Source organism: Nyctereutes procyonoides, unplaced genomic scaffold, assembly GCF_905146905.1.
Source record: "Nyctereutes procyonoides isolate TBG_1078 unplaced genomic scaffold, NYPRO_anot_genome, whole genome shotgun sequence".
NCBI classification, from domain to species: Eukaryota; Metazoa; Chordata; class Mammalia; order Carnivora; family Canidae; genus Nyctereutes; species Nyctereutes procyonoides.
In genome coordinates this window covers 33441724-33453236 of record NW_026575135.1, presented here as the reverse complement: position 1 = coordinate 33453236, position 11513 = coordinate 33441724, and the positions used below count along the sequence as shown (strand labels likewise).

The following is an 11513-nucleotide window of genomic DNA, read 5'->3' as shown; positions in this document are numbered from 1 at the left end:
GCGCCTCCCCCTCGGCCGGGAGCGGAACTGCTGGAGGAGCGGTGGCGCAGGCCGGACCGGGCGAACCGGGTCGCTCAACTGCCTTCAGGTGATGACTCATCCGCAGCGTGATCCGATTTGAGGTCCGCAGCCCTCTGTGGTCCTGCCCTCCGACAGTTTGGAGCGGATGACCGGCGGGTGTGTTGGCGGGGTGCCGCGGTGAGCGCTTGCCCTGGATAAAGGAAGGCGAGCCCTCCTGCTCCCTGCTCGGGCGGGCCGCGCGCTGCTCGCGCTGCTCGCGCTGCTCGTTTCCTTGAGAGCTTTCAGGCCACAGCTTCGCTCCCCGGGGGGCCCAGGTCTCCGCGGGAGGAAGGCTTTCCCATGAAAGTGTCCCTCGGCGGCACCGGCGAAATGGGCGTCTCCGCCCACCTACAGCCCTGCAAGGCAGGAACCACGCGTTTCTTTACCAGCAACACTCACAGTTCGGTGGTGCTGCAAGGCTTCGACCAGCTCAGAATAGAAGGCTTGCTTTGTGATGTGACCCTGGTCCCGGGCGACGGAGATGAAATCTTCCCCGTTCACAGAGCTATGATGGCGTCCGCTAGTGATTACTTCAAGGCAATGTTCACAGGCGGAATGAAAGAACAGGATCTGATGTGCATTAAGCTGCATGGGGTGAACAAGGTTGGGCTGAAGAAAATAATTGACTTCATTTATACTGCAAAGCTTTCTCTCAATATGGACAATCTTCAGGACACCCTTGAAGCTGCCAGCTTCTTACAGATTTTGCCCGTCTTGGACTTCTGTAAGGTGTTCCTTATTTCGGGAGTCTCTTTGGACAACTGTGTTGAAGTTGGGCGGATTGCTAACACCTACAATCTGATCGAAGTGGATAAGTACGTCAATAATTTCATCCTGAAGAATTTTCCTGCGTTGCTGAGTACCGGGGAGTTTCTAAAACTCCCCTTTGAACGGCTTGCCTTTGTGCTTTCTAGTAACAGTCTTAAGCACTGTACTGAACTTGAGCTCTTCAAGGCCGCCTGTCGCTGGCTAAGATTGGAAGACCCTCGGATGGATTATGCTGCAAAATTAATGAAGAACATTCGATTTCCATTGATGACACCCCAGGATCTCATCAATTACGTGCAGACAGTAGATTTCATGAGAACAGACAATACTTGTGTGAATTTGCTTTTGGAAGCTAGCAATTACCAAATGATGCCATATATGCAGCCAGTGATGCAGTCAGATAGAACTGCCATTCGATCTGACTCGACACACTTGGTCACCTTAGGAGGAGTTTTGAGGCAGCAGCTGGTTGTCAGCAAAGAATTACGGATGTATGATGAAAGGGCACAAGAATGGAGATCCCTTGCCCCCATGGATGCTCCTCGTTACCAGCATGGTATTGCTGTCATTGGAAACTTTCTTTATGTAGTTGGTGGTCAAAGTAATTATGATACGAAAGGAAAAACTGCTGTTGATACAGTTTTCAGGTTTGATCCTCGGTACAACAAATGGATGCAGGTTGCATCGTTAAATGAAAAGCGCACGTTTTTCCACTTGAGTGCCCTTAAAGGACATTTATATGCTGTTGGTGGGCGAAGTGCGGCTGGTGAACTGGCCACAGTAGAATGTTACAACCCAAGGATGAATGAGTGGAGCTATGTTGCAAAAATGAGCGAGCCCCACTATGGCCATGCTGGAACAGTGTACGGAGGCTTGATGTATATTTCAGGAGGAATTACTCATGACACTTTCCAAAACGAGCTCATGTGTTTTGACCCAGATACAGACAAATGGACACAGAAGGCTCCAATGACTACAGTCCGAGGTCTGCACTGCATGTGTACAGTTGGAGACAAGCTCTATGTCATTGGTGGCAATCACTTCAGAGGAACAAGTGATTATGATGATGTTCTAAGCTGTGAATACTATTCACCAACCCTTGACCAGTGGACACCAATTGCTGCTATGTTAAGAGGTCAGAGTGATGTTGGAGTTGCTGTCTTTGAAAATAAAATCTATGTTGTGGGTGGATATTCCTGGAATAATCGTTGTATGGTAGAAATTGTCCAGAAATATGACCCAGAAAAGGATGAATGGCATAAAGTTTTTGACCTTCCAGAGTCACTTGGTGGCATTCGAGCTTGTACTCTCACAGTTTTTCCACCCGAGGAAAACCCTGGGTCACCTTCTAGAGAATCCCCTCTTTCAGCACCTTCAGACCATTCTTAGGACTAAAATGTAGTACCTTTGCAGTGCATCATGGATGATCTCACACTTCCCCTTAAATTGTATCTTCTTAAAGTGATTGGTGCAGTTATTAGGTTAAATGGTAACTGATGTTATTTGTATTGCTTGGCTCAGTGTGTTTATCCGTATGGTTAACAAATGCATTCTGAAAATGTATTTAACATAGCCAGCTGTTTTAACAAATGTAAAAAAGATATGTAGAAAAATGTTTTAGATGTCTTTGTGGTGTTGTGTAAGTCAAATTGTAGGTGATTGTAGTAAATGTATAATTATGTTCGTTTATGCTTCAAAGCTGCAAGTTTTCATCTTTCACTTCAGAACATCGAAGGGAGGCTGCTTGCTCTGACCTAAAATAATAAAAGGTCGCCAAATATCACCTACCTCCCTTTTTTCATAATGGTTTTTGATATCGTTGACAATTCACCAGATCGAGTGCATTCAGAATATGTGAAGTTTCCTAGATAGGAGAAATAAACAGCGTACAAAACCCTAAGTCAGGATTTTGTATCTCTGGAGAGAGGGAAAGGGAGAGAGGAAATATAGGTATGTATGCGCATAAACACATCCGTATGCATACATACATGTGTATATACATTCATACAGCTGTACACATATAATTTTAAAATTGATTGGTATTTCAGCTGTAGGAAAATTGTTTCTAAATTAAATTTTTTTTTCTTCTACCTAGCAGCTATTTCTATCCAAATGGGAATTCAGTACCAGAGAATAAGTATCTATGGAATCGTACTAAATTGAGATAGATAAGGGCTACAGCATATTAAACTGACTACCAAATTTGTCATTTGACTAATTTGTTACTTCAGATAAAACCTATTACTTTTTCTGCTTGTGTATGGTTTTCTATAGAGTTGCAAGTTCAGGTTTCTGAAAGTTGGTTTTGCTGAATAAGTTTAAGCTCTGCTATTTTCCACCCTTTTTGTTCAGTAAAACTTATATGAGGAAAGCTAAGAAAGAAATAACGCTGAGCAAAGCGATAGGATTTTAAGTTCAGTCTCCCAACTTAGTCATTCTAATGTGATCATTTGATTTGGGGTGATTGCTCCACCCCATGTGCATCCTGAGCTTTGTGTGACCTGCCTTAGGGCTATGATCTGAGCAAGCAGGAGATATACTCAGTTCTGTATCAGATCAGGAAAACGTCCTTTTGACTATTTCTAAAGAACAGGACCAACTTCAGATTCTCTCAGAAGCCAGCTACAGAGAAAGCGTGGAACATTCCTGTTTTTCAGGCAGTACTAAAGTAGATGTTCAGCCTCTAAAATACCAAAGGCATCCCTACTGGTTGAGAATTACATGGGGAGATCTTAATGACCTCTTTTCTGCAAATGGAAGTCATAGGAGTCTTGTAGGTAGTGAGTGATTCTAGAGAGGTACTTTATTGGAATAATTGCCTACCTGAAGAAAAAATTTACATGTGTATATTTACATACATATTAATATGTATACCCTTACACTTGGGAGATTGTCATAGTATATATAAATCAGGAATAATCTCTTTATTGACAATCTCATAATAAAACTCAGGAACCAGGACAAAATGAATTGGCTTCCATTGACGGTCTGAACTTTACTGCCCATACAAGTGTTGATTCATTTTAATGCTTTTTATGATTTCTGCCTCGGCAGAAAATTTCATACTTTCTATGTTTTTTTTTTAATGACTAATTTTTTTATTACTAAAAATAGCACATTTGAGTACACTTAGAAAATAGAAAAAGTAGAAATTGATGTTAACTTTGTGCATTGAATAAGCAAGAAATGGCATCCCAATCCTTTCTTTATTAATGAGGTTAAATATATGTGTTTTTTTGAGTATCTCCGTTTCCTCTTTGAATGTTCATGTCCTTTACCCTTGTGATACCTATTGGACTTGCTTTGTTTTTTTCATACCAAGTTATAGGATCTCTTTATATAATAAATATAATTTAACTGGCATTTGCTTGCATTGATTTCTTTTTCTCAATCTATTAAAATTTTACAAAGGCAGTTAATTTTTGAGATAAAATTTGTCCATCTTTTTGCATCTTGACCTTTCAGGGGTAATTCTGCTATGGCTTCTTTATTTTTTACATAGTTTTGATACATAATTCTTGGTGTTAATTTTGACCTGCTGAGGTGATACTGCCCCGTTTGCCTTCTATTCTGCATAAGCTTTTCTCTTTACTTTGTTGAAAGAAGGTATTGTGGTTTTTAAAAAGATTTTTATTATTTTTATTTTATTATTTGAGAGAGAGCGCACAAGTCGGGGTGCAGAGGAAGAAGCAGACTCCCTACTTAGCAGGGACCTGGACATGGGACTGGATCCCATGGGACTGAATCTCAGGACCTGAAGATCACATGACCTGAACCAAAGGCAGATGCTTAACTGAGTCACCCAAGTGCCCTGAAAAAAGGTTTTTGCCTTCTATTAGTTGACTCTTTTGCTTTGTAACTAGCTAAATATTACTTCACCAGATAAGCTGACTACTCCACCTATACCCCCTACCTCCAGCCTGACACACTCCACCTCATCCTTTTAGAATTTTCTGCAGTTGACAGCTGTCTTGGTAGTCATATAATAGCTGACTGATGGTAGGCTAATACTACTAATTACATCTGGAATTCCTTGCTTATAGATAAATTTTCAGTGGCTTTGAAATGATTGGAAAAAGATCTTACTTTCAAAAGCTGATAATTTTTTACTGGAAAATTAATTAGATAATAAATAAAATAAAGACTGGAAAAAAAAGGATAAACTGCCAGCACAATAGATGTTAGAAACTTTTAGTGTTTCTTATTTTTTTAAGTTTCAAAATTACTGTTTGTTAGTTTCTCTGATTATAGAAGTAATTTATGTGTATTATAGAAAGTACAGGAAAATAAAAGCAGAAAGTATAAATTATCAATGATTTCCATATGCCAAGGGTAACTTTTGTTAATATTGGGTATATTATCATATACATGTGTACAGACATTTGTCAAATATTTTTCAAATATGCTAGACCCTAACCTAAAATATGGATGATAAAAGGAAATCCAACTTTCAAAGACACACACTGCTATCACTATAACTTTTTCTCCAGGTTTTATAAAATGTGTATATATTATAAAATAATGTACTTCTCCCTAATTATCAAATACATATGCATTAAGAAAAACATTCTATTTTTACTTAAATCCATACTTATTTTTTCCGCTTTTGCCAACAGTAGAATTCTTGTAATTTACCTGTAAAGCAAACACATTCAATCATGTTCAAATTTTTCTGGTTTGTAATTACCTGGTTTTGATTATAAAGACAAAATTAGCTCCCACAGAACATCTCATTCAAAACTACAGAAACAGGGACACCTGAGTGGCTCAGAGGTTAAGCATCTGTCTTTGGCTCAGGGCATGATCCTGGGGTCCTGGGATCGAGTCCCACATCAGGCTCCCTGCATGGAGCCTGCTTTTCCCTCTGCCTGTGTCTCTGCCCACCCCCCCCATGTGTCTCTCATGAATAAATAAATAAAATATTTTTTAAAAAAACAAAACTACAGAAACATAGCATTAAGAGAAAAAAAATGTCCTATCTCAACCAGTTATTAACCTTGGGGAAAGACCTTGGGGTAAGTAAGCTTTTAAAGCTAAAGTTTACCCTTTTGTCTATGGCATTAAGATGGGAGTTAATAATTGTGGGTTCTGTATCAGAATTATAAGTAGAAAATGTTACAAAGTGATTAGCATAAGGCATGCACAGAGAAGCATTAAGTAAATGGTAATTGGTACTAATAAAGTTGGCATTTTGCGTCATAATTTTTTACTTTCGTTTTAATTATTTTTATAGGTTATTGTAGAAGTATTAAATTTTCCACTTAGGAATGTACCTTCCTTTTTTCTATTTCCCTATGAGTGTACATTTAAATATCTACCCCAAGTTTTCACTATTATAAATTAAGATTTAGTGTTCCTACATAAAATTTTGTCCATGTCTGACTGTGATAAATTCTAAAGAAGTTAAATCTGAGTCAAATAGTGTAGGCTCTTGAAAAATATTTCCAAGGGTGTGCCACTATGCATTTCGAGCAGAAGGTATTTAGTGATTATTTCAAAGGGTATCTTTACAGTTCCAATTTTGGGTTTATATATTTGAAATCACAACACTGAAATTTTTGTTTATTCAGCATGTAAATTCTTCACCTGTGAATCATTTGTTCCTGTCTTTAGCTTCATATGTCCTATTTGCCACAAAGACTTTTTTTTCTCAATTTATAGCATTTTTATTGAGGCAAGGCTACTCAACTTTTTAAGTTGAGATATAATTGACCTGTATTAGTTGAAGTTCATAACATAATAATTTGATATATGTATATGCTGTGAAATGATCATCACAAACAGCGTAATTAGTATCACCATACATAGATATAACTTTTTTTTTGGAACAAGAACTTTTTAAGATTTACTCTCTTAGCAACTTTCAAATATACGATAGTATTATTAACTATAGCCACATGCTGTACATTACATCCTGACTCATTTATAACTAGAAGTTTGTGCCTTTTGACTATCTTCACACATTCCATTTAATGCAGTCAAATATGTTATCTTTTTTGCATTTTGAACTTTTGGTGATAATTTTCCTGTTTGTTTACATAGTACAGATGTCACATTTCTCTTCCTTTATCCTATTGCTTTATTGCTGCTAAAGCTTGCTCTGGAAGCATTTACTGCTTATCTCTTGTTCAAATAGCTTTTCTTCTTTATGATTTCAATCTGAAATTTACAAAAATTTAAAAAAATTGCTTTTATGTTAATATTAGTCTCTATTTACAGTAAGTATTTTCCCATCTTTTTTGAGTATATATCTTAACATGCAAGGCTTTTTGGGTAATGTACTGAAATTACTTTTTCCTTTGTCATTTTAAAATATCTTCTTGTGTATTTTTTCCCACCATGATACAGTAGGATTATCCCAGTATTTTATATTATTGTTATGAATATCACTTTTAACTAGATTTCTGACATAAAATCTAAAGTATGTTCTCAAATTATTATCCAATTGTCCCATCACCACTTTTTGAATGATTTTTACTTTCTCGGGAACCCTGGGTGGCGCAGCGGTTTAGCGCCTGCCTTTGGCCCAGGGTGTGATCCTGGAGACCTGGGATCGAATCCCACGTCGGGCTCCCGGTGCATGGAGCCTGCTTCTCCCTCTGCCTATGTCTCTGCCTCTCTCTCTCTCTGTGTGACTATCATAAATAAATAAAAATTAAAATTTTTTTTTTACTTTCTCACTGAATTTTTACGCTTTTTAAAATCATGTAATAAAATCTTATATGGGTCATTTAGAGTCTCTTTCTTCAGTTCCAGTGATCTTTTCTTCACATTGTCTTTGGTATATGGATTGCTGTTTCGAATGAAATTTTGTTTTCACGTTGTATTCCAAACTATTGCAGCATTAGTAGGAAATGCATGGTTTTAACATGTTGGTTATCTGTCATCATAATTAACATCAATTCTTAAGTTTTGAATGAAACATTAGTGTCATTGATTTGTAACAGGTTTTGGGGTGGATTCTCTTGTGTTTTCACCTTAGAAATCATATTATCTTCATAGTATAAAAACCTTGTTTCACACCATTTGTATCATAACTTAAAACATTCATTAATACTTTCAGCAAAATTACAGTAGTGACACAAGTCATTGTGTCTTTTAAGTAATTTTAATAGAAGTGATTGCAGTTTTCTAATTTTTTTCTTAAAGAGAGATACTATTTTGTTCATTAAAGGTGATTGTACATAGTGCAGAACTGGTGAAGTGTTCCTTAACCAAATGCATGAATAATACGTAGATTCCTCAATTTTCTTGTTAACAAGTCTCTGAGCAACCACTTTCTAGGGCTGATATTATCCTGCCATCTACTGGTTGAAATTAAAATCCTCATTTTTAAATAGATTCCAGAAAATGTATCTCCTTATAAACAACAACAAAAAGACACACACACACACACACACACACAAAAAAAAAAAACCCAGTAATGATAAAAACCACAAGAAATTTTTGTAGTATCAAGTCTTCACATCATACTCAATTACCTAATTAAATACATAAAATCTATGGTAATTCTTGGTGTATATAGTGGGTCAGACAATCAAAGAGAATGTATTTTTTGACATCACATAAAAATACACTTTTAAATTGCTTAGACAAAAATTACCAATTATTTTATTGATAAATTCATACAGTTGCCAAATATCAAATGTCTGCAATATTTTTTTTAAAAAAAGGATTTTAATTATGTACTTTATAGAGAGAGTGTGCTAGCAAAGGCACTGCACATGGCGGGAGGAGCAGAGGGGTAGGGGAAGGGAGCAGGAAAGAATCCAAAGGAGACTCCTGCTCTGGGCTCCCATGACCCTGAGATCATGACCTGAGCTGAAATCAAGAGTTGGAAACTTAACCCACTGAGCCATGCATGCATCCCAAAAGTCTGCAACATTTTATCTAAGCATCCATACCACTACTGCATGCCATTGGCAGGGACAGGGGGGACATTCCCCATTTCTTTTTAATTATTTTAGCAAAGAATTTCATCATGAAGACACTTATAAATCTTTTCAATAGCAGAAATAATGTAATATGCAATATATCCAGGTATAAGTAAATCTGATAAACTTGTAATATCCTAAGAACTTTTTATATTGGCTTGCCCATATGGATCCTAGGATCACATCACTGCTCTAGCCATATACTTTCATTCAGCCTGGACAGAAATATGCATACACAAGCACACACACATGCGATACACAATAACTTTTGAACTAGCTGATTCAAATTCTTTAGCATACCATCTATGGGCTTAAGGAAAGTCTGCTTCTTGGCTATGGGAACAGTAAGAGTGGTATAACTACCCATTTTTGAATTCTCCAAATCTGTCTCAGAGTAAAATATTCTCATACATAAAGCATTCTTTTCCTATGATGGATATGACTGAAAACAGGTAACTTCTTACTGATGCCTCCTGAAAGCTATCAAGGGTATGCATATTTCCATACTTCTTTTCTAGATACAGCTGCAGGATCAAAGTTATATTTCATGCACTTTTAGAACAAGATGAGTATAAAGCTGATGACAGCAGCCAAGGTCAAATATATCATTGTGTACAGCCTCTTCAGTCTAAGTCCATAGAGTATTCTGACCCTTTATTGGTCCATCTTCCAGAAAGCTGTTACTGTATAGTACAGGTTTATCATCTTTGGTCTCATTTCACCCAAGAACCAGTCAGCACCGTCAGTTTATGTGTAGGTCAACGGGCAGGTCTAATTTTTACTGACAATTTTATCTTAGTTGGAAAGCATAGTTTATCACTTAGAAGTGAAGGAAACATTCTTCCATCCAGGAACTTCAAATTCATTGTAAATAGTTAAGCAAAAACATACTCAATATAAAATCCTAAAGTCAGTAATAAGATTTATTTCCTCATACTAGGCAAAATGTTTACTACAGTTTATTAATTTCTCCATCCTTCTCTAGATGAGAGAAAATCACGGATTTCACAAAACCATCCATATATCATGTATTCAGATATACTTGAAGATGTCATATAAGTTCAAAGACTGGGAAAAGAGTTTTATGACCTTCAAGGAAGCTGTCCCTTTTTTAAAAAAAGATTTTATTTATTTATTCATTCATGACAGACATAGAGAGAGAGAGAGGAGGCAGAGACACAGGCAGAGACATAGAGGGAGAAGCAGGCTCCATGCCGGGAGCCCGATGTGGGACTCGGTCTCAGGACTCCAGGATCACACCCTGGGCCAAAGGCAGGCACTGAACCGCTGAGCCACCCAGGGATCCCCCAGATGTCCCTTTTTAAAATTTTTTTTTATTGGAGTTCAATTTGCCAACATATAGCATAGCACCCAGTAAGGCAGCTCTCTCCCTTAATGAGCTCACCCATGCCCTGAATTGTCTTGCTTTATCCTACAAGGGGAAATAGGTTATAGATTCCACTGACACTGTCTACTTCATTCACTTCTTGAGTTTCAATAGATTCTATATTCACCCTCACCACTTATCTGGTAGCTAGTCAGCCATGTGCAACAGGTGCATAGCTACCATTTGGGAATACCTCTATGTGTAGACCAAACTCAAGATCCCTCTCAACTTAGCTCCCAAACCCACTATCTAGAAATGGATTAGGATCCTCTGCTGGACACTTCAAGATAGTCAAAGCTCCTAGTGAACATCCTGATTATGTGGAGTATCTATTGGATGCAGAAACAACAGGATTAGCCATCTTATTATAGCTATGAACCAGTCTTGAACTATAAACAAGTCACTAGCTGGATGTTTTATTTTTAAAAATAATAAAACAACTGATCATTCTGGTCCATAATTGTACTTCCGTGGGGAAGTTACTACATTTCAGTGATGTCACAGAACAAGCCATTCTAGTTGAAGACGTGTACAGTTTTTGAATACTTAATCATAGAAACGTTCAGGGTGCCATTAGGGAGATGACTAGAGATAGTGGTATCAGGCACAAGAAACATGCAGAACCTGCTCCTCCTAAGCTCCGTGCCTGCATAGAGTGATTGGTTTTCCTCTAGTCTACTTTACTTTATAACCTGCTTCTGTCTTTCAGGAGACCAGGAGCACAGAGAAAAATCTCAGCAATAGTCTAACTCCATAACAGCCTTGTCCATCCCCTAGGAATGATTTCTCCCCCTAGACTTAACCTAAACCACAGTCCCAATAATTCTATTCTTCTACCCAAATTGGGCATTTGACCTGCAATATCCTTAATATCAAGGATATATACTGAGAAACACTGTTCTATCATATTATAGATTAGCATCTATTTGATAAATTTCTGATTATTCTCTTCTTGAAGACTCTGAGCCACATGGCCCTTTGACACAACAGAACAGCAACCCAATTTCCATCCCTAATGCAAAGCTTCATATAGTGGGTTTTTTACATTCCACATCATCCTGGCATTATAATTTCCAAGGAAACAGGATTCTCCTCAATCCTGTTGATAAAGGAATGTGGCCAACAACACACAACCCTCTCAGCTTTCGAGTGGTTGTTGCTTTCTTACCAATGACTACCCCAGCTCCATTGTGTTCCTAGAACCTCTAGGATGAACACGAGCTCAAGCACTGTAGTCCAGAGCTGATATTTTTTCCCCTGATTTCCTTAGAATCATGTGTTTCCCAAGTTTAAACACTATAAGAGTCCCTTCCTACCCCTTCCTACTGAACTTTGTCATGATTCTTTATGGGGAATGGTCTCAC

At 37.8% G+C, this 11513-nt stretch overlaps 1 protein-coding gene across 1 annotated transcript; it reads left to right on the top strand.

Annotated features, from left to right (window-relative positions):
* Nucleotides 1-347: 347 nt before the first annotated feature.
* On the top strand, nucleotides 348-4191 carry KLHL9 (kelch like family member 9). The gene has a single exon (XM_055302759.1). The coding sequence runs from the start codon at nucleotides 361-363 to the stop codon at nucleotides 2215-2217; it is 1857 nt and encodes a 618-aa protein (XP_055158734.1). The 5' UTR covers nucleotides 348-360; the 3' UTR covers nucleotides 2218-4191.
* Nucleotides 4192-11513: the final 7322 nt, after the last annotated feature.

What these genes read in the sequence shown, in the direction of transcription:
- KLHL9 (XM_055302759.1), top strand. Translation starts at nt 361, where the DNA reads ATGAAAGTGTCCCTCGGCGGCACCGGCGAAATGGGCGTCTCCGCCCAC.